General features: G+C 37.3%; 1 protein-coding gene across 1 annotated transcript in view; it reads right to left on the bottom strand.

Moving 5' to 3' along the window:
* Positions 1-10,828: 10,828 nt before the first annotated feature.
* The window catches only part of Ctnna3 (catenin alpha 3), a 1,153,843-nt gene continuing 1,140,303 nt past the window's right edge, over positions 10,829-24,368 (bottom strand). Inside the window, exon 13 of the mRNA XM_051186834.1 lies at positions 10,829-11,281. Within this exon, the coding sequence (XP_051042791.1) occupies positions 10,994-11,281 (288 nt within the window). The 3' untranslated portion in view covers positions 10,829-10,993. The remainder of the gene's footprint in view (positions 11,282-24,368) is intronic.

Genomic DNA, 24,368 nt, shown 5'->3' with positions numbered 1-24,368 from the left:
TGTATACACATGCACACACATATCACATGTTCTCTATTTCTCTCTTCTCTACTTTGCTAAGGCTTCTTCATGCTTGTATAGAGCAACATCTCTGGGGAGTTCATCAAGGCTTTCAATACTACTGTATTCAACATTTCCTTGTACATAACCTGTTTATAATGGTTATCTCCTGTGAATCCATCATATGTTAAAAATAACAAAGGTGGGAGTGCATATGCCTAATACATTGGAGATCATGCAAGACAATGTACTAAAGAAAAATGCTTACTTGCCATCAAGGCTAACTAGGAACCACATCTGGCTTCCACTGCCTGGGTTCACAGGAGAATATTATAGTATATAGTTTAATCTCTTGGGAACAAATCAAAACTCAAAATATGAAATACAAGTTATGCTGAATTGCTATAAGTCAGAATACTGCATACCATGTGTGATATTGAGCCTAGCTGTACTATGTGATGAAAACACTTTAAATAAATTCCAAGTTGTAGGTAACCATTATTGAGAATGGAATACACAAAACTATCATTATTTTATGTTATTGAACTGTTGATACTACTTGTATTGATATTTATATAACTAAGTACAGTAGCAGAGGGATAACATGCACTTGTTGTCTTTCTGGTTTATTTTTCTTATCATGATATTCTTGAAAGAATATGCATTCTAACTTACAGGAGAGAGCCATGTTTTTATTTATGGCTAATATTCTATTATACATTTGCCAATATCAGATTTGGACCAGAATGTTTACCCAAAAACAAAGGAGTACCTCTGAGATGCTAGTGCATTCTCTCAGTTAAACAGAAGTTACTCCTTCTCAAGGCTGTACGTATAAAATTAATTTCAAAATAGACGGCAGAGAAATTATTCCTTTGCCATGACAAAGACCAGTCTGGTCAAATCCCAGCCCTTGCCTGTTCCACAAGGTTTGACATTTCTATTGTTCTTCCAAGCCCTCTCTTCTGTGAGATCATACTCCCAGAAAAAGACCCACTCTCCAAACAGAATTTGAACAGATTGCAAAGTCAGGAGTATGTTATAATGAAGGGGAGCAGCATTGCCACACATATGCCACAGGATGCTGGACCTGCAGTTATTAGTAGGGGCATCTCAGAGATCCTGCTTTTGGATGTGATGTTTAATGGTGCTGCTCAGGATGTCAGGAATTGGATCAGCCCCCAACAGGAACAGACTCTTCTTGCCAAAAGAGCTTTTAGTTCAACCTCCACCCCCAGAAGAAACACTGGAAACTGATCACCCAGAGAAAGCTGCTGCCATAGCAAATGTAGTCTCCTGGGGCTCAGGAGAGAGAGACAACAAAGGCAACCCCACTTTGACATTTCATTAACAAAGAGACAGGTGATGTTTGGCAGAACTGAGTAAAGGTGATCATTGTTTTCATAGGTATCAAGCAATAAAGATTTTTATACTTAAAGAATGCATAGTGAGAGAGAGACTGAATGGATGAAGGTTTAGCACCAAGCCCAGAACAGAGAAACTATGTGGCAACTTCCACAAGCCAGTCAGACTGAGACACCGAGGAGAGGATCAAGATGCTGTCCTCAGGGGAACTGTGTTGTGTTGTGGTTTGAATCTGGAAACCCCCCTCTTAGGCTCATGTTTCGGTTTTTTGAACGTGTTTTTCAAGCAAGTGGCATTATTTTGGGAGACTGAGAAGACCTTTGGAAGTGCTGTGTACTCATTGGAAGTATGTTACAAGACACAAACCTCTGAAAGTTATACCCACCCGTAGCGTGATAGCTGTTTCCTGATGCAGACCAACAGCTGTATCCTCCAGTTACCATGGAGGGAAATACACTGCTATATATTCACTGCATTTTTGATTGAAATTTCTTTGAAACTATTAACCAAAATAAGTATTTTCTCTCTCAGGATGATTCTGTCAGGTATGTTAGCCAGAACAATGCAAAGTAACTGACATTGACCAAGGGTTATTATCATCAGCCTACAGTAAAGATATCCAGATAGATGTACAAACATATCTAAGTTCAAGATCAAAGACCATTAGGAAAGCCAATGTAATTCCATAAATTCTCAGGAGTGTGGATTTAGCCTTCTCAGAGAGGTAATTGCTCTCTTTCATAAATTTATAATCTACCGAATAAACTGTTGAATTGTGTGGATATACAATGAAGTCATGCCTAATGACCAAGCCTAATGGCTAAGTGAGACAAGTGATTATCTTAACTAAAAATTCCGTTCTAACAGACAGACTTCCCTGGGTGCATGAAACAGCTTCTAAAAAATATTGTGCCAGGAGTGGGATAAAAAGTGAGAAGAGGCCCACCAATTAGAAACACATAGTTTGACCTGTCAAAGACGCCTACCACCAAAATGAAGACCAAATGGATAACCAATACTTTCCAATTTATTTCTTTAATGTGCATGGTTTAAATGATCAGTTGAGACAACTTTGTAATGAACTACAAAATGATAGATGTTGAAATCAGAAATCAAGAGAATGCATAACTCATACTATGTAATTTCAAAACCAAGTCAGTGTTACATGTATTAATAGCACAACCCAGAGGACAAGAATGGTAGATGAATTATTTCAATTAAACAATTACTTCAAACAAGGAGTATTCAGGTGTCTGTGTCAATGTTCTGGGTATTATGGATCACTTTCTATCTCCACAGAAGCAATTTATTGATTGGTGAAAATGGTTTTAAATACAAAGATGGATCAAGGTCTATAGTCTTCTTTTTACCAGATTATCTGTCGCCAAAACACAAAACTGCTTTGAATTGTCCATTACTATAATAGGCAGTTAGGTAGTCTCACTCTGGCTCTACACAGCAAGGGGAGCGAGAGATACACACAAGATGGTTTAAAACACTTCAGATGGCAACTAGTGGGGTTCTCAAGGTATTACTGCAATGAACAGGACTACTGTTGACCAATTTGATTTTACCATGGCCATCTTAATAAGGCTGCCTTTGTTGTAAATTACAATGCGCACATTTAAGGCAGAGATGTCACTAAGTTTAAGCTATCAAGTAAAAATAAAACAAATTTATAAATAATAGATAAAAAGCATAATTAAAATGAAAGCAAAAGGAATCATAAACATGTTTCATTAGAAAATTCAATTAGTATTTGATCACTCAATTTTGTTTTCGTCCTCAACTCTTCAGCACTAAATTTGGGGAAAGCATCCATACAGCTCTGTTTTCTGGGCTTGTAGTCACAGCTACAGAGGACAAATGATGCTATCATTTAGAAAACACTCTAGAAGAAGCACACTATATAAAAAGAAGCTACAGTAACACCAACAGCAGCCAGTCGCTGAAATGCTCTTATTTATTCCCCATGGACACACTGTTTACCAACATGGAAGAAAAGAAAACTCTCATGACAGAAGGCCTGGCAGGCAATGGAATACTTTCTCTGCTTCCTATTTTGGAATTAATTTTATATGTACAGTCTTGGGAAGGAGGAAAATTCTGTTTAACTGAGAGAATGCACTAGTGTCTCCAAGGTACTCCTTTGTTTTTGAGTAAATATTATGGTTCAAATCTGATATTGACAGCCCAAGGTCAAAGAAAGCCACTCAGATAAGCTGTCCTCCTTGAGGGATAATACAGAGAGAATCACATCAGGTGCAAAGATAACATGCTGATGACTGACACCAAGGGTTTGTCCAGGACTGCCAAATCCCAAATCTGTGGCTCTTTCCACAAGTTTCTGAACTAGGGATATAACTATTGAACCTGGACTTTAAAGAGAGGCAACAGCTTTATGAACAAATGTCCAGGACTAAACATAAGCATCCCTCTGAAACATGCCCAGTGTAGAAACCATTAGGATTAGAAAATACACCAATTGAAATGGGAGCATGAGCACCATTCTGCTACCATTGTTTAAGTGCTATTTGCTTGTTCTCAGAGGTAATTAGATGTGATTTTTTGGAGATGTGTGAATGCTTAAAGGACAATTCCTTCCTTGTGGGATTCCTGCACCTGCAGTTCAGCAGAGGAATTATCAGGTAAATCAGAGGAATCAAAGTGAGGAGTCCAAAGAAACACATTCCTAGTTCAAGGAAGCTCCTGTGGTTTTTATCATGGGAAGAATCAGAAATGCAGTTAATTCTGCAGGTCCCAAGATCTGGAAACCTGTCCTGAAATACAGATAAAAAGGCGATCTTTGTAGGGCCACTGGCAGTGGAACCAGGATATATCTCTAGTGCTTGAACTGGCTTCTTAGAGCCCATTCTCTTTGGAGGGATACCTTGCTCAGCCTAGATATATGGGGGAGGGCCTTTGTCCTGCCTCAAAGAGATGTGCCAGAGTTCATTGACTCTCCATGGGCAGCCTTACGCTCTCTGAGGAGTGGATATTGAGTGGGTGGGGAGAATGTGGGGAGAGCAGGAGGAGCAGAGGGAGTAGAAACTGGGATTGGTATAGAAAATGAGAAAAGATTGTTTCAAAATAAAAAACAAGAAATGACAAAGGGGGAAGAGAGCCTTAGTGGACTCTAGAGCCTTATGGGAAGCCACAGGATTCAGTTTATCTGTAATTGGGCACATGCACTACACACACATTATGTCCACAAAGAAGAGAACATGTTTGCTATAGTGTAAGTCTGAAGTTCAGGAAAACAACCTTACTTGATGAACCCCCAGGTTTAAACCTTTGTACCAGTAGCAAAAGGGTAAAGAAATATTGCCTCAAATGGGTTTTCAATGACAAACAGGGGGTGATGTGGGCATTTCCATAGAAGGTTTTCCTTCTACAATAATACAATGTGCATAGAAATCAAACTATATATATATATATATATATATATATATATATATATATATTTATATTCTTATACAAGCATGTTCTACATCCAGTTCTTAGATGTAATGCTCAGTATTTACATAACTCTTATCAGCTTGATGTAGGCTTTTCTATTTTCTCCTCTTCTTCACAGAAAACAGCCATGGTTTTAAACGCATATCTCATTGGTAGATACTGGAAAGTTTAGACTAATTTCACAAACAGTGTGAATGGTATGATGGCTAAGAGCTTAGAACTTGAAATGTGATTACAAAACAAAACAAATATCTGAATAAGATCACCCTCTGTGATCCTCCATTTTTCTTACCTGTGAGGTTGGGTTGATGTACTTCCTACAAGATGATTGAGAGTATAACATACCTGATAGTCATCATGTAAAAGAGCTGACACTAGGACATAGAACACTGTCATCTGCTGTGACCTCAGAGCCTACAACAGTGCCTGAAGCATCATCACAGCTACTTGAGGAATAGTTGTTAGATGTGTGGCTGGTTTTGCTGTTGGGTGTTTGACTGAGGGTAGACTCATGCATCAATCTGGGTAATGGTTAAAGAAACATTACGTAAAACATTACTAAATTGTAGTCAAGATGAAACTAGATCCTTTTTCTGTCTCGGACATGACCTTAACAACCTAACAAGACATCAAGACAAATGTCCAATCTTATCCTTAAAAAATCTTTAACTCTTCCTCAGAATGACTCCCAAACTCCCCCCATCTCCATAACACATTCTCTGTAAAAGTTATATATTTCTGCAAATAACATTCACATTCCTTCCTCTCTCTTTGGCCTTTCCTTATTCACATTTCCTTAGAAATAGCCTGTCTACACTTCTTTCTTCCTAGTATTTTGTTCCCAGTGGAAACAGTTTCCCACTGTGTGGGATACCATAATGCAGCATGAGCAATCTATCTTCCCAGGACAGGCAAGAGGGGTTATTCCCACAGAAGACCTACTGCCTGCAAATGAGAGTCTTATCTGGCTGGGTTTGGGGGCAGCATTTCTATTAATGTTATCTTCTTATTTTGGATTGTTATTTGTACTATATTAGGGTGTGTTTGTTTGTAAAATGATTCATGTTTTAAACTATTTCATATTTCTTTTAAGAAAAAGGTTCTTTTTATGTGGGCTACTTAAGAAAGGAAGAAATATTTAGACCTCTCATTTGAGTTCTTTATCTTCTGAACATCTAGGGTGATATCTATAAATTTAACTTTAGCACACATTCTGTTACATACATCCTCTTTTAATGGCATCTATGTCCTTTCTATTTCATAATTTGACTCAGTGGTTCAAAATGAAAACTCAGACTACTCTGCATGTACATCGTGAGTCACTCTGCCTTTTGTTATTTTGTGGTAACACACAAAATCATACTCCTAAATTTTCTATAATTGAATTGATCAAAAGGAAGGATAAGACTGCTCCTAAAGAGGTTTATTATAGATATAAGGAGAGCATAGTCAGAGGCATGGGCATCTGGGAAAGTCCAGAGTGGACATGACTCTGAACCATGTGAGGAGAGAGGGGGAGGGTGAAGGAGAAGGAAGAGAGGGAAACCAAATCCAGCAGCCAGTAGGCCCAAAGAGAACAGGTAACCAAAACATTGGATTGTATAGAGAAGGGCAGCTAGGGGTAGGGCAGTCTAGCTTCTGGGATGGAGAGTTCAGGTTAGAGGGCAAAGGCCAGGGTATGCCACCCATATCCTGTAACAGATGGGGACAGAGGGATGATGGGAGAATCTGGCAGTCTAATTACTATGCTATGTTAAATAGGCACCTCAGCCATTTGTCCCAGAGTTTGAGACTTAACTATAGCATGTGAAAATAGCCATAAAAGGTGAAGTTTACCCTTCCTCTGAATAAATGTTTTCTTCTGATGTTTGGTATATGGATAAATACACCTAATGGTGAAGCCATTTTCCTAAACATATTGCTATCCTATGCAAGCTATATTCTTTTTAACTATGTGCCTTTGATTTCCTAATCACTGAACAATTTCTGGTTTTGCAATAAAGATGGCAATTTGATCACTGACATTATATTTGATGGGCTGACTTAACCAAGGACAGGCAGATTAAAACATGTGGACTTCATTCGGATTCAGATTCCAGTTCCTATTTTGTCCACCCAGAGAATTGCTTATTATAATACTGAAACAGAATCATTGATTTCACCAGGAAAATTCTCAGATCTCATTTCTCTCACATTGCCACAGAATCTGTATCCATGGGAACTACAATCCCTAGCATCAAAATGAGATGCCAAAGATGATAAGACTGTTTGGGTAAGTAGAAAGGCTGAAGAAATGATTCTGGTGGAAATTAAACTAAAACTTTAAAGTCCTGATGAATATGTTAGTCTATTTACATATAGGATAGCCTACTAGGAAGAAAGGTTAGGGAGATAGATTACTGGGACATGATATTTGACAAAGAGCAGTAACTGTAGTTTGCTTAGATGTGACAGCTTGTCTTTGACATCTAGTAGATTATTGTAGCCAGTTAAGAGGATACTGAATTCAGGGTTAGGTTAGATCACCTATGAAGTGAGATGCTGTGTGTATGTGTGTGTGTGTGTGTGTGTGTGTGTGTGTGTGTGTGTGTGTGTGCGTGTGTTGGTGAACATTAATATGTGTGAATGGCCGTGGACTCCAGATGTCAACATCGTGGACTCCAGATGTCAACATTTGTTATCTTTCTCAATCTCCACCTTACTTTTTTGAGACAGAGACTTTGATTGAACCTGGAGTTTGCACATTTGGCTGGACTGGCTGGCCACAGAGCCCCAGAGACTGGAATGATAACAGTATCCCAATACCTGGCTTTTCACATGGGTATAGGTAATCAGAAGCCAGAGACCATGTTGGCATATCAAGTACTTCCTGAATCATCTCCCCAGTCCCCAAAGTGAAGATTTAAGAACCCAGTATCATCTTTCCCATTGTCAAAGCTTAATTCTTTTAGCAACTTGTTATTGAATCTGGGGAACATTATTGTTAAGAGACTTAAATGTCCCAATGGGAACTGAATTACATATCCACACTTTTAGTTTTTCCATTTTTAATAAGTTGAAAAGAAATTAGTCTGCAATGAAAGGTTACAAGAACAAACCTCTGTGTTCAGTTGCAAGTTCCTTATCCTGTGGGAGGAAAAGACTCATGAGGAGCATTTGTGTTATATTGATGTTAAGAGATTTCCCAATCTCAGATGGAATATGAAAATATTAAGACTATAATGTATCTTCTAGCACATTCAGAGGTTAGACTCAAATAATAAGAGAAACAGAAAAGCATGATTGACAATAATGAACTTGAAATATATTTTCTCAATTTACTCAAAACTTTCTAAAAATTTTAATAGAAAGAAATAATATAACTTAACACTTTATTAAAATATGAAATCTATATTTATTAACTTTTGTATTTGATGACCTCATGAGTATTTTCTGAGTTATTCTTAATCTAGACTACTTTAAATTTAACATCATACTTGTGACAATATAGGTGGTGAAGAATAGAGATGTCCTCATAGATAGTATAAAACTTCTATTCAAGATCATTTCTCTGAGTGAACTGAAATTCATTTGGCTAGAAGGGACATGTGAGTATTCACTAGCAAAATCAAGCAAATGTGATGTGATAGATACCAAGTTATTAAGTTATTACTCCCATTAAAAATGTTGCAGCATTTCCCTACAGATAAAGATGCCGCCATACAAATAATAGAATACTTATTGTTCAAACTTATCTAATTGTGCTGTATAATGTTAAATTTGCAAGTATGTTTCTATCATTTTCTTCTGTAAATGTTTGCATTGACCATTGCTTGAATCCAACTAATACACTGTCACTGCAGGTGTTTCTCAGGTAGACAGATGTCCTTCTCAGTTTATTCCTTTTGTTTTTATTACACCTTTGATTGCTTCAGAAAATGTACTCCCTGGGCATTCACCAAGTCAAAAATTTTATTGTTTTGTTTAATTATAGCTATTTATTTTGAGCTTAGCTGGAACACTGCACCAAAGTGAAGACCTTGGTTGTTTCTCCTTTTGGATAAAAATATCTAGAATTTGTATCATTTAAAATTATTTCTTTTATCATTGTTTTCTTCTAATAAATCGTGCTAAATTCTAATATGCAGAAGGATGACATGGGGGCCAAAGGAACAGTGGATTTTGCAAAGAAGGTGTATGATTCTGGCCTATGTAAGGTCAAGACCTAGTATATAAAGCTAATGATGTGGTATTTTTTGTTTGTATGTTTTTGAGAAAATGATTGTTCCCAAAATTATAAATCTGCATTGTACCCAAGAGAAGTCTATGCTAAAATTGCTCTCCACTGAGTACAGAAGACTATGGTAGCATTTCAATAATAGAGGCTATTTGTCTCAATTGTGCCTGCATTGCCTAGAAGACCAAATCCTCTTCTTTCTGCTTCTCATCATGAGTGTACACTTTGTCCAGAATAATTATTATGTGCAAATTCTTAGGGCAAGATGAGGGGAAAAAATGAATGGACTTCCCCTCATTCATACTAAGTTTTATAGAGATCTCAGGCAACCAACCCAGTCATTTAGAATCATAAAATAATTCAATGTATTAAAAGAGTTAATATGTGCCTCAATAGCACACATCTGCCAGACCTTTTCTTTCTTTCTTTTTTTTTTCAAGAGAACACACAATGAATTCCCAGCTTTTACAATTCCTTTTGCTTCGTGTACAAATGGCCCTCCTAATACCAACTTACATTTCAAATAAAAATATTGATTGATAAATTGAAAGTGGCAAAATGCCTCTTCAAAGACAGTGTTTTAAATGTGAAGAGCTTTAAATGTAGAAGAATTCTCACATAAAAAATGGAGTAAGTGGAGAAACAATATTTTGAGTATGAAATTAAAGCTTCACTCCTCCAACACAGCTTATATACAGCCCTGTTTGAGTGAAGAGAGGAAAATAAAATGGAGGAGGAAGTGATGGAAAAACAAAGGGCTTTCACTGTTTCGTACCATACTCTCAGAATACTACATACTCCATCATATATTCAGCTGTAGATAACCATAGTCAATGGATATAACCACAGTGAAATTCATTTAGAGGTGGCTGTTAAAAATCACTCCAAACTCATTGTCATTAATTCAGCTTCATTGTTGGGTGGTAGATTTCATTCAGTGCCAAAGGCTTTGCAAAAATGGTCTTTCATTTTAGTCACAATTGCAAATGGATTCAAAGATATTTTATAATCATGCAAAATTCCTTCTGTGTCCTCTGTCTTAGATTTGCTCTGCACTATAAGTCAGTGTCTCACTTCTCTAACTGAAGGGCTGGATGCATAGCTCGGGAGTAGATCACTTGTCTAGCATATGTAATGTTGTTTGAATCCCAGTACCAAACAAACAAATCAACAAACAAAAAATCATTGCTTCAATGGATTGTGACTCTACATATATGTGCTCTGACAGGCCCAGTACTAAGAGTACAGAACTTCCAAACACAGTAGAAAAAATAATAATAAAAAAGGTGGAAATAGCATCCAAAGTCTCTGCACCTTGGAATGTAACCAAAGCACTTCTTTAATAACATGACTGACTTTCAAATTCTGGTAAGAAGCCTGACTCCCCATTTGGTTATAGTAAACTCACCAACTAATAATGATATCTAGAAATTGAAAATTCTTTCCTATGGTAAGAATGCCACATGTCTGGCAGGTTACGTACCAGGTTAGGTCTGCTAAAGAAGATACAGACACAGGGAAAATAGTTGATAAACCATATTGTGTCTAATGAGAAGCAAGTGAAAAGCTTCTGATAATGTCATCCTCTGCAAGGATAAAAAGAGCATGGGCTTATACATTTCGAGGTAAGCAAAACTCACTTTGTCATTTGCATTCAATTTGCAATAGATATAAGCTATTCCCTATGAAGGGCAAGGCCAAAATGACACTTGTGAATTTTATTCCCTAGGTACTACCTGCAAGTTAACTGGGCTGTGTTGGCTATAGAGAGATGATAAGGTCTAAGGTCAGGACCCCAAACACACATTGTGCACAATAGTTTAACCCCAATGCTTTATGCTATTTGTGAACTTAATTCCAAAACTTAGTAAAATTAAAGAACCAGTGAACTGTGAAATAAAGCAGTGTGTTTGGCCTGGGGTGTGGAAATGGGCACTGGAGTGGACTAGTGCCTCAGTAGACTTGTCTCCCTCTAAATTCACGCATGACTTGGACAGGGTGTATCTTTTTCTTTGCTGAGCCTCTTCTGACAGCTGCACATGTTTCTTCTGGCTTCTCTTTCTTAATCAAGGGCTTTTTTGCTGGAGCCTTCATCCTCCACATGACAACGGGATGCCGGGGCCCCACAGAACTCTGGATGCGGATGATCTTGGTAGAAGCAATGTACGACATTTTCACTGTTTGCACTACAGCATTCATTAAATTTTTGGCTGCCTGGATCAGGGAGGTGACACTGTCCAACTGTAGGAAAGAATGAAGAGAAAAGCTACTATTTAAAATGCAGTTAGGAATGTACTGTTTGAGGATGTAGAAGCTGACAGTGACACTGTACTTTGACTAAGAAATGAATGAGCTAATTCTTATTTTACATTTTGAGATATAATCATTATGTCATCCCATCCTATTATTTTTAAAGGTTGATCTGATGCGCAAATGCATTCATGTTTTGTTTTTAATGTTTTATTGAAGAATAATTTCCTTTCTCTTTGTTTGCAAGAAGGTTACACACACATGTGCACACATCACAGTGCAAACATACACATACATCACTTTTTTTGAGAATTTATTTCCTTATTTTTATTTAAATTAAAAACAACCTTATTTTATATAACAATCCCAGTTCCTTCTCCCTCCCATTCTCCCATGCCCCACACTGACCGATAACCACACTTAAATGGGTCTTCTCTGTTTTAAGAAGTAAATGTTACTCTATTATAGAGCCTGGTAATATAGAAAGAATGGACTGTTCAAATGAAATTTAATTGAAGGTCCCCTTTTGACAACTGGGAGAAATGGTTTAATTATATCCATCAAATCAATTAATTCAGAAAAATATTTAGTAAAGATAAAGTAATACATATAAGAAATCAGTACATTTGCTGCCAAAAAGTTTGTTATAATTAAGTAGCATTACCTTTGCAACCTGTAAATACTGCTAAATTGCTTAATGACACAGATGTGCTCATAAAATTGCTAAAAATACCTTTTCCACAGCTGTTTTTGTTTGTTAAATGTCTGGGATGCTATTCATGTAAACAATCTCAAGAAAAATGTCATGGCATTCCTAGAATTTTTCAAAATACCTTAGAGCTAAGCCAAGTCGATTCATTTTTAAACAACCAGTGCTTTTTCAATTATTTTAGCTTGGCAGATTGTCATCTGCAGCCAACTCACATGGGGGATGTGTCTCTACTGTCACCCCTCTGTGATAGGAGCTGTCAGGGCTGGGGCTGAAAAGCTGACTCTGTGTAGTTACTGAAACTCATCAGCAGCTGCTGGTCGGTGTGTTCTACCTTGCTGCTCAACGAGCTTCACCTCACACACAGAATAAGTAAGTAGGACAGAGTGGGGAGCTGAGGTTATGTGCCTGGGGCTGTGGTCTAGCTGGCTGCTTCCTCACAAGAAAATTTAATTAGCTCCATAATTTGTCAAGCTCGTGATCCTTGAAATGGTAACACCAAAAATATATGATTTTAAGGACAGCAATATTTGGCAACTACACACACACACACACACACACACACACACGCCACATATATTTTCACATATATTATTTTACCTATGTATATATTTTACATATTAAAGAAAGAACAGTGAAACCTGTGTACAGGGCAAAAATGACAAATATTTGACAAACATTAAACAGTATTTTAAGTACTGTAAAGTGTTTTAGGAGAGGAACGTGTGTGTGTGTGTGTGTGTGTGTGTGTGTGTGTGCGCGTGCGCGTGCGTGCATATGTGCCCAGGCATGCATGTGTAGACACTGGTTGTCATCATCTCACTATACTATTCCCTCCATTATTCTCTGAGACAGGGTTTCTCACTGAATCTGAAACTTGGAGGACATGAGGTAGCTTCTGCATCGGCATACAGTCTTATAAAACTATTAATTTTTAAATAGAATATTAGGAGTGATTGTTAAACCTCCATAGATGGCACAATGGAATCTTTCATTTTTATAACTGTTTTCATTAAAAGCCTAGTGGCAGGGTTACTTTTTAAAAATTGTTGGACAGTGAGATACTTACCGCCCCTGTCCTTTCATCCTGCAAATATCACAAGCTTTTGCAAATGCATTTCGTTGCCTTCCAGAACATGATGATAAGACCCATTTGCTAAGACATGAAATGCTGGGTTAAAGAACAGGAAACACCAAGCTGGTGCTAACCTGGAAGCTTCATCCCACCTGGTTAACTTTCACGATGCCAGAAGTGCAGTGAGCACTACCAGAGGTTAGCAAATTGTGATCAATAATCTCACCCAGCCACAAACCTGGTGAGCTACAGGAATGACTGCTTGGGAAGATGTGTCCTCTGGTGACACAGTGGCACAGATTTTGTGAAATCCAATCAGAAAGATTTAAGGTTCACTCTGCATGAAACCCATACCTGGCATGATTATCAAACTAAGAAGCTAAGGCTAGACAGACCATAGACCATGAATGAAAACCTACTACTATTATTCTGCTAAATGGACATAGTATTAATTTGGTTCTTAATGACTTATATCTATTCCCATAGAGTAAACCACATCTCAGACCTCATCAGAGAAGTTTCCATTTGCAATAGATATTGAACATTGATAGTCATAACTGGTCATGGTGCAAAGAGTCATAGAATGCAAAATGATCAGTCCTGAAGAGAACATATATGTTGTACCCCCTCTTCCAAAGGCAAACAAGGGTATATAACTAGATAAAAGAGTCAAAGAAGTAGATGAGCACAATGAAATTATGGCTGCAGAATACAGCGGGGAGCTTCATGTATAAATTCACAGCTATTATAAAAGCACAAACAAGACCTATACAAGCCCAGGGCAGGAGCAAATTCCACTTGGAGAGGCAAGTTGTTCATGAGGTTCCTCCTCTTAGGAGCTGCTGGCAATCATTAGCTACCAAAAGAGGTGGCCAGTTTTGCTAAGAGTGTAGCTCCTGAGAAGTTAACTATGCTCCTACACAAGATCATACATCCACAAACGTGGGAAGCACAAATTGGCCTCAATGGGAGGAACAAGCAAACAGGATTCAGCAGGAATGAAGGTGGATCTAGGACAAGATGGAGAAGGGAGAGCGACTACGATTAAAATCTGATAAGTAAAACTCTCAAAGAACTATTAATAAAACAGCCCCTCTGGTGTTCAGTTAAGCATGGACAGTACTTTCCAAACCCAGAGCAGAGAAAAAACATATTTTTCCACTGAGTAAAATAGTATTTGAGGGTGCAGAGTAATGACAGCCCTCAAACATGAAACACTGGCTCTGAGCTATGGGTTCCACACCATCATAGATCCTTCTAGAAAAGGAGATCCTAGAGACCACCTGTCACTCAAGCTTAGCTTTTAACAGTGACTTTGACTTTACCACCCTCAACACTTGCATTTTCTTATTTTCCTTTTGACTTTATCATCTTACCATGGATAGACTACATAGGTTTCCTATCCCTTTGATTTACCCATGTACACAATATCTCTAGAAAGGCAGAGAAAGAAGGACGTTCAAGTTCAATCTAGGCCTCACAGTGTGGGGACTGGCTTGCTTTCCTTCTCCACTTAATCAGTGAGCCCCTACCTCTGCTATTATCATCTCTTAGCCTATTATCTGAAAAATTCTTTGACTTTAAAACTTCGAATGGTTATAGGAAAACCTTCTGTTCCACATGACTCAGAAACCACAGGACAAATTGTTCCCCCTGGAGAGCATGACGACTAGTTTTGCAGACAGCAGATTAGGACAATTTCTCAGAGAATCCAGTTATTTTATGAGAAAAACTTCCAGACCATGTTGAAGACTTTTCAGGTTTATGAACTATGTGTCCGGAGATGTTTACCTCTGAGCTACTAGCCAAATCATAAGCAATGGGCAATGCAAGCCTAGATAATGGTGGGAAATTTCATCAAGTACCCAAGCAGTGTCTATGGCCTAGTCACAGAGACAAAATTTGTACAACTGGATGCCTACAAAGCATTAGTAAAAGTCCCTTCTATTCAGATCTAATTTCATTAAATATATTTTCAAAGAAGGACTTAATAGAACTCCCTATGTAAAAGACAAAGGTAAATTCAAATGTGGTAATACATGGTTTTGGCATTCATAAGTCAAGTTATTGAAGAAAATGTCTTTCAAATAACCTGTGCAGTACAAGATTATTGACTCATTCTGAATGCCTATGAGAGTAAAGCAACCAGGCTTTACAATTCAAGTCTATGGGATCTCTATTATATAGCTCTTGCATTAACTGAAAATTCTGCTGGCAAATGTAACCTAAAATGTTTGCCACACAGAGGCTCTTCTTGCTGACATGTGCTAGCACTCACTCCCCTTTGAGCAGGATGGAGAACTGAGCAAGACATCACTTATGATCCTAAATGTCTACCCTATTTTCACACCTAACTGTACTATGTAAACATTGTACACACACACACACACACACACACACACACACACAGAGAGAGAGAGAGAGAGAGAGAGAGAGAGAGAGAGAGAGAGAGAGAGAGAGATTTTCTTGTTCATCATGCCAAAAAGGAGTAAGGATTTGAGTAATTTTCCAAGAGAACTCTACTCTGACCCAAGAAAGTCTTCTAACATGAATCAACTAGTGCCAGTTACCACAGTCAAAACGAATACTCCTGTGTTTTCTTTTGAATGTGGGACTTGTGCTTCTTCTTGCTAAACTGATGTGGTCTTCAAAATAACAGAGCACAACAGTTTATCAAAGTCCCCATCAATCAATAGTGTTCAAGCCAAGACAGAACTTGGAAGTCTTTCCTTTTAAAAATCTTGATGAATATTAAGGGATTATGTCTAATACCATCTTTTTCTGAATCCTGTCTTTAAAACACCCAAATAATGTACACCTACCAAGTCCTCATCAGTTTTATCTTCCTCTTACTACTGTATATTGTTAATGCTTTGTGGTATGTTCTACAAGGTTTCAATTAAACCATAATATGAATGTTACTGGTTCTGAGATGACTTCAGATTAAAGGTTTTCCTCTACTTGAAATTAAATCAAGAATACTTTACCATGACAAAAATATCTTCTTCCTCTGACTTGCCAAACTTCTGTCTATGTCACTAGCATATAAAATAGATGTTTATACAAAAGCTAATGTGTTGTGGTTTTAGTAAGAATGGCATCCAGAAACTTCTATATTTTAATGTTTATGTCATAGTGAGTAGAACTATATTTTGGGAAGAATCATGAGGTATGACCTTGTTGGAAAACATATGTCACTAGGGGTGTTTGAGGTTTCAAAAGCCTGCACTTCCCAGTATCTCTCTTTCTGCCTGCAACTGGTGGATTAGATGTAGGATCTCAGCTACTGCTCTAGCACCACACCTGCCTATCTGCAGCTATGCTCCCTACCCTGATTGTCAGGGACATACTCTCTGAAACTCTAAGCAAGTTTACAGTCCAATGCTTTCTTTTAGAAGTTGGCTTGATCATGGTGCTTCTTTACAACCATATAAAAATGACTATGACATAATGAAAATTACTCAAGGCATAATCCCTTGACAATATACCATGTTAATTTGGACTATCTGTTGGAAAAGCCTTATCTACATTTATTGTAATGAGTGAGAAACAACAGTGATAATCAGGAAAGTATATAAGACAGTTCTTTGTATTTTATATATTTCTTCCCTGTATTCATAAAACAATCTACTGTCTGTACTCAGGTTGCAAGATATTCACCAAGCATGCAGTTTGCAGGAGAATTCTGAACTCCTCCATGTAACCTAAGATATGTTTGTGAGTTGCAATTCTTGCCTTAACTCAGACAACCCTGACAAGCATGACCAGAAGTAATATTTAAAAGGCACATATGTAGACATTGTTTCTAGGCATAATAACATTTTATAATAATAATATCATGGTTTGCTAATGGAAATTGACACATGACAACCCTACGAGACAACACTATTATTTTCACTTGATAGATGAAGAAACAATAGAATTGGGAGGTCAAGAGGGCATAGTTATTAAATATTAAAGCTGGAATTTGAATAAAGACATTCTGGTTCTACCTGATGTTTTTACTCATTTTGTAACCCTTCTTTCTATAGTATCTCAGTTCCAATAGGGGTTATTTTCAGATATTGAATAGTTAGAAAATTTCTAAAGTCTTGAGCACAATGTGTAAAATTTAAAAAATGTGACTCCATGATAGTTCTGCCTTTAAGGAAATCTGCCTTAAGATTTTTTAAAAGTGTGTGCTGGTATTAGAAACAGGAGGGGTTTGTCACCTGGTAAGGCATTTTATTTGCTAAGATGATGGCTTGAAAATATTCATCCTTTAATAATTCCCAAGAAACATGTTTTTATATTGCTTTCATTTCCTTTTGAATCACACATTCATTGTACAAAATACTGGCCTTATATCAGCATTTATATCAAGCACTTTCATCATATTCAATCCCTAGCACTCTATCTAATTCCTCTCTGCCTACCCAGCCATTCCCCTGTGTCTTCCATAAAGTCATGCTTATATGTCTCAAAGCATTTGAAGGCATCTAGATTAATATATTTATATTTAAAATATATATACTTGATCATAGCCCACAGACCACAAAAGAATCACATTTAAATATTCACAATCTCGGCATCAAGAAAACAAACATACACACTCACATGTGTGCATGCGCACGTACACACACACACACACACACACACACACACACACATACACTATAAACAAATTAAATTACAGCTTCTAGGACAGGAAGTTTCTAACATTCATTTAATCATTAAAATGTACCAGTATGAATGTAATCCTGTTTAATCTTTTTTTCTGATCCTCAAAGAGAAACTAAATAAATTTGTTTGCCTAGGTTTTGTAGTCTCATGGAGGACAGAGGGCTCAGACTCTGCAAGTCTTTTTGGTTTTGACTTGAAGTGCTCAGTTAAAACATTTGGGTGAAACATCAGCACAGATCTTGTTAAAGGATGTACATGTGTTGGCTGGTAGAAGAATAAAATATCTACATTTGAAAAGAATTATAGGTTCCTTTTTTGTGTTTCTTATTTATAAGAGCCATTGATATCTCTAATCTCTAAACATGGTTACCACATACTGAAAACATGCCTCAGTTTTTTTCAGCAAAAATTCATGAGCAAACTCAATGTTTTCTGATCAACCCTAAGCCTCTCTTGAGTATCTAACCTTTTCCAACACGTCCTATTTTGTTCAAAGAGATTTATTTGAAGAATGGTCTATATTAAAGCATTCTCCCCCTTTTTCAGATGTTTTTTAAAAAATGCTAAACAGTGTAAATGGTTTAATAGGCAACTACTGCAAGAGCTTTGTTAAAATGGAGTCGTGTTGCTACATTTAACCTGTCAAGGACATTATTAAGATGAGAAAGAAGTTTATTGTTGAAACATGAAGAGTTATCCCAATGGGCCTCTAATATTCATGTAGTAAACATGTCCTTAGCCAAACTCCATTAGAGCATGAGAGCAGGAATGGATAACCACTGTAGAAAAGGCAGAAGTCAATGGATAGAATTACTATGTATTGAACATGCCATCAGTTTTAAAGTATATATGACATTTCTTTAATTGTAATCATGTCCTGCCAGAAATAGCTTTTGAAGTTAACTTCTTCTGAGGCAAATATTCTAGGCCCAAAGCATTTTATATCATTTGAAAGTGAAATAAGAGTAAACATAGTGCCAGTTCTGGTAGCTTTTCAGAATGCATTTGAATTTGATTTGAGACAGACAATTATTTTTATGTGCACTTTCCTGACAGCCAGGTCTCATAGCCATATCATTCCCAAAAGAACACACAGAGACTCTATTATAAAGCTGTTGGCCAAAGGCTAGAGCTTCTTATTGGCTATCTCTGTCTTAAATATTAACCCATTTTTGTCAATCTGTTTCCACATGGTCTCATCTTACTGGAGAGAGGGTCCAAACCTCTTACTTATTCATGTTCTAGATCTTGACTCCTCTTTACTACCTCTCCCAAAATTCTCCTTGTCTTCTAGTCCCACCTCTCTAGCTTTCCTATTGGCCAACAGGGCTTTATTCATTAACTAATAAGAGAAACGTATATACACATGACATCTCCCACTAAATTATAAAATAAGATGTTTATACAAGAAATGATTCCCAATCTCTCAACAATGCTGACTGAAAGACAAATGCTATGCCCAGAGGGATCTTCCATGATCAAAAGCACATACTGCTCTTGCCAAGGACCTGCGTTTGATTCTTAGAACCCATATCAGGTAGTTTACAATGGCCTGTTACATTAGCTGTAGGGAATGTAATTCCTTTTTCTGGACTCTGTTAGTAACTGTCCCCTGCATAAACATGAAAATGAAGATAAATATATTTTTTTAAAGAAGACATGTTTTTAAAGGTACTGATTCCTCCAGATAATAATAGCTCCTGAGATGTGATTTGAGAATTCCTTTTCTTTCCCAGAAGAGCTAGTGGAAGTGGGCTGGGCATTGCTGTTTCAGCCCTTGTTCCTTTTAGCTCTAGCATCACTCAGGACATAGAGGTTTGCCTTCTCCACAGATATACCTCTGAGGGTATGATATTTTCACAATGTTGCAGGATCTATGGGATAAGGAAAACAACATACTAGGCTGCTTCCTTGATTCTTCAAAACTTTCATGAGTACAACCAACAAAGACGTTGGGTCAATGATACTAGAGGCTCAAGACAGCATGAGCTTTAAAGCCAGAGAGGAATTCCAATTTACACAACTATATAATCTATTTTCAAGCTCTTTTGATTATTATTGATTATTCTGCCATTCAACCATACTACATACTATTAAAATATTCAGCACATATATTACTTTTCAGCTTTTCATTTTTGAAAACATCATATATATATATATATATATATATATATATATATATACACACACACACACACACACACACACAATATATATTGAACATATCCAACTCCTACCCCACCGTCCCTGCTGAACACCCTTGAGGATCTGCATCATGTCTCACTTAAAACTCATATCCTCTTTTTTTAAATTTATTTTATATAACCAAGTCCATTTAAATGAAAACAAACATTTATAGACAATATTTGGGAATTTGGGCATCATTCTTTCCAAACTACTTCCTGCTGTTAAGGGGCGCTGTCATGGGGGAGTCGAAGAAGATGCAGAAATCCTGGCTGTAGTCTGCAAGGATGCTTTGTCCAGCTGTTTTGAATGTAGGATCACCTGGTTCTGTTTCAGGCAGTCTGGCTTGCTCAAACCACCTTAGTCTGGAAGGAATCTACATCTTTTCATTTTCTGTAGAAACGAAAATAGAAATTCTTTTCCCCAGTAACTTGTCCTTGAACGTAAATTTTGGAGTCAAAGCATTTTTTTAATTTAATATATTATTTTACATGTTGATCCCAGTTCCCTCTCCCTCCTTCCTTCTCTCCCTCCCTCCCTTTTACCCTCTCTGCCCTCTCACATGCACCCTCACCACCCTCCCCTCCCATCCCCCCCAATTCCATATGTAGGGGAATGCCATCCAGTTGGGGTCATGTAGATCTGACAGGTCAATGAAGTGGGGACTAGGGCTTCTCTCCTGTTTCTAGGTTAAGGCAGTTATCCCTCCATAGGTGATGTGTCAGTAAGGTCCTTTTGTGCACCAGGGATACATACTGGCTCCACTCTCTGAGGTTCCTTAGATTGCTCAGTCCTTCTGGCTGAGACCCATATTCAGGGGGGCCTGAGTCAGTCCCATGTTGGCTTCCCAGCTATCAGTCTGGTGGCCCGTTAGCTCCTCCTTGTTCAGGTAAGCTGCCTCTATGAGTTTCTGCCACCTGGACTTGTCCTCTCCATCTGCATCTGGGTTCTAGTTCGACTCAGTGTTTATGTATGGGTGTTTGCTCCTGATTTCAACAGGTATTAGATGAGGGCTCCATGGATAAGTTAGCTGTTGATCTCACTATCCGGGAATGGCATTTATGGTAGCCTTTTCAGGCATGCACAAATTGTTAGTTGTCAGCAGTCTTGTAGTTCTCTAGACCTTTCTTTGTGTTCAAATTTATCTTCAAGCCAATATTGGCTCTCCCTTTTATGTTCTCTCTCTCTCCCTCTGCCCCCCTCTCCTGTCTTCTATTCCTATTCTTAACCAGGCTCAATCTTCCTAGTCGCATGCGTTTTCCTTTCCTCCCCCTCGTTTTCTCCTACTTCTCTCTCCATTCACTGCCCCCCCCACTCCCCCTGTGCTCTGGGGGACTTGTCCTTTCCCCCCATCTGTGAGATACTTTATATGAATCTCTTAGAATACACCTTGTATCATAGTTCCTCTGGTGGTGTGAATTAAAGGCTGGTGATCATTTGATCTAGGTCTAAAATCCATATATGAGTGAGTACATACTGTGTTTCTCTTTTTGTGACTGGGTTACCTCATTCAGGATGGTTTCTTCAAGTACCATCCATTTGCATGCTAATTTCAAGAGACCATTAATATTTTTGCAGAGTATTATTCCATTGGTAGATGTGCCACATCTTCATTATCTATTCTTCAATTGAGGGGCATCTAGGTTGCTTCCAGGTTCTTGCTATTACAAATAGTGCTGCTATGAACATAGTTAAACAGATGTCTTTGTTCCATGGATGTGTATCATTTGGGTATATGCCTAAGAGGGGGATTGCTGGGTCCTGTGGTAAACTAATTCCCATTTTCCTGAGGAACCGCCATACTGATCTCCAAAATGGCTGTATGAATTTGCACTCCCACAAGCAGTGGAAGAGTGTTGCCATTTCTCCACATCCTCTCCAGCATGAGTCATCACTGGTGTTTCTAATTTTAGCCATTCTGGCAGGAGTAAGATGGTATCTCAAAGTTGTTTTCATTTGCATTTCCCTGATAGCTAAGGATGTGAAGCACTTTCTTAAGTGTCCTTCAGCCTTTTTGATTTCCTCTATTGAGAATTGTTTCTTCAGTTCTGTATCCCATTTTTTAATAGGGTTATTTGGTGTTTTGCTGACTAGTTTCTTGAGTTCTTTGTATATTTTGGAGATCAGCCCTTTGTGGGATATAAAATCTTTTCCCAGCCTGTGGGCTGCCGTTTGGTCTTGTCCACTGTGTCCTTTGCCTTACAGAAGCTTCTAAATTTGAAGAGGTCCCATTTATTAATTGTTGTTCTCAGTGTCTGGCTCGGTGCTTAGCTGTGGATCTCTGATTCTATTTCCATCTGCTACTGGCTCTTATTTTTAAGGATTTATTTTAAAACGTATTTTAAAGTATGTGTATGTGGGAGAATATACACATGTCACATGTGGCAAGAATTACAGGTGGTAGTCAATGTGGGTGGTGGAAACTGAAATCAGCCCCTCTGTAAGAGCATTCAGTACTCTTTAACATTAAGTCTAATTAATACCCATCCTTATAGAATATTTGGTGAGATAATATATGACTTACTTATTCTAGTGCTGATGGATTATTAGACTGCTTAAACCAACTATGAATGACTAACTGAATATTCCAGTATATACACTTTGGCAAATAAACATATAAAATTTTGCAAGTGTATACCTGAAGACATTTGCAGTAATAAGAATGCATATGTCCAGGTTTATTAGGTAATTCCTAGAATCCCCAAGGTGCTCTTGCAAATTTATCTTCCTACCAATAATATCTAAGTGTCCTAGCCAGTGTACATATTCTCTATTTTTTCTTTGTTTTTGGCAGGAAAATGAAAATGCTATAAATAGAACTTTATAAGAAATTGGGAAAATGCTGATTAAGGTCATTTGGCTATTTCAAATTCCTCCATGCATATATGATCTTTATAGATACTCAGAGTTTTCAGCCACTTGTGGTGATCTGAAGGAGTGTTGAGTGAAAATTCACTGTGGTACTAAGTTCCCTTTTCTTCATGTCTTTCTTAATGAAGTGTCTGCTCAATACCCAGTTTTACAATAGGATTAATTAATTAATTAATTAATTGAGACAGAGTTTCTCTGTATTGGTTTGAAACCTGTCCTAGAATCAGCTCTGTAGATCAGGCTGGTCTTGAACTCATGGATATTCACTTGTCTCTGCCTCCCGAGTGCTGAGTGCTGGGATTTTTTTAATGCGCTACCAACACCCGGACATAATTTTATTCTTTATTGTTCTTTATAGCTTCTGGGTATGTGTTCCATAAAAGACATATGACCTGCAAATATTGTATCATCTGTGATTTTCATTTTCATGCTCATAATTTTGTTTCTCAAAATGCACAATTATTTTTAACTCAGTGAATTTAACTTAACACATTTCAAGTGTCTTTTGTTGTTGTTCTAGCTAAACTATTTGGTTACATCAAGGTCACTGAGTTTTTTTCAGGTTTTCTTACAACTCTTTGAGATTTAGGACTCATTTTATGTTTGATGGTTTGATATTTTTTCTTGGTAAATCATATAAGCACATATTTTTGAAAAAGATATTCAACTGTTCAAGTACAATTTGGCAAAAGCAATGTTTTTCTTAAAATTGCTTTCAAAGTAAAATTGATAATATGTGTTTAGCTCTATTTCTAGACATTTGTTTGCTCTCACATTAAGATCACCTTCTCAGGGAAGACTTAAATGACGCATAAGTTGGGAATAGAAATCACATTTTGTATGTTCCAAATAACAATCTTTATCTCCCTCAACATCAAATTTATCACAAGACAATAAATATCCAGAGAATAGAGATAATGGTTATGATTCACATGCGTCTATTATTTGAAGTAGTCATCAATGCATATTTAGCACACAAATAAAATAAGAGCTATTTATGTAAGTGGTAAATCTATACACGTAGAGATGACAAAGGGTTTTTCAAAATGACCTCAGCCATGCTTTCTATTAATCTCCTGTATTCCTCCAATCTTAACCAGTGAGTTTCTATCAGCTAGAATAATAAGTGAATCACTGACAAATGATTTTTTTCTTATTAATTGCATTTCAAACTTAGAACCTATTAAAGGTATTCTTTTCAGAAATTCTCAACTCCCAGTTTTAGATTCTCATGCCTTTTAAAACAGTGGCTATAAATGAGAAATATATCTTACCCCAATAATAAAACATTAGCTTTGCAATAAACAGCATACATTGGATTCCACTTCTGCATGAGAAGGAATCAATTAAAAAGTTATTTTGGTATTGACTGGTAGGTTTGTTAGTGTCTCAAATTTAAATTTATAAGGTGAAACATCAAATAATATGACAAAAAATATAGGAAAGTTGATCAAACAAGAGTTAGGACAAATTCCCCTACTATTGATAGTAGAGGTGTGGTGGCAGGTTTTTCTTCCCTATCATTGACAACTTCCCTTTCATGATATATTTCATGCATCTCCAGAAATAGTGTGAAA

The sequence above is a fragment of the Phodopus roborovskii genome, unplaced genomic scaffold, assembly GCF_943737965.1.
Source record: "Phodopus roborovskii unplaced genomic scaffold, PHOROB, whole genome shotgun sequence".
Taxonomy (NCBI): domain Eukaryota; kingdom Metazoa; phylum Chordata; class Mammalia; order Rodentia; family Cricetidae; genus Phodopus; species Phodopus roborovskii.
This window is presented reverse-complemented; position numbering and strand designations above follow the sequence as displayed.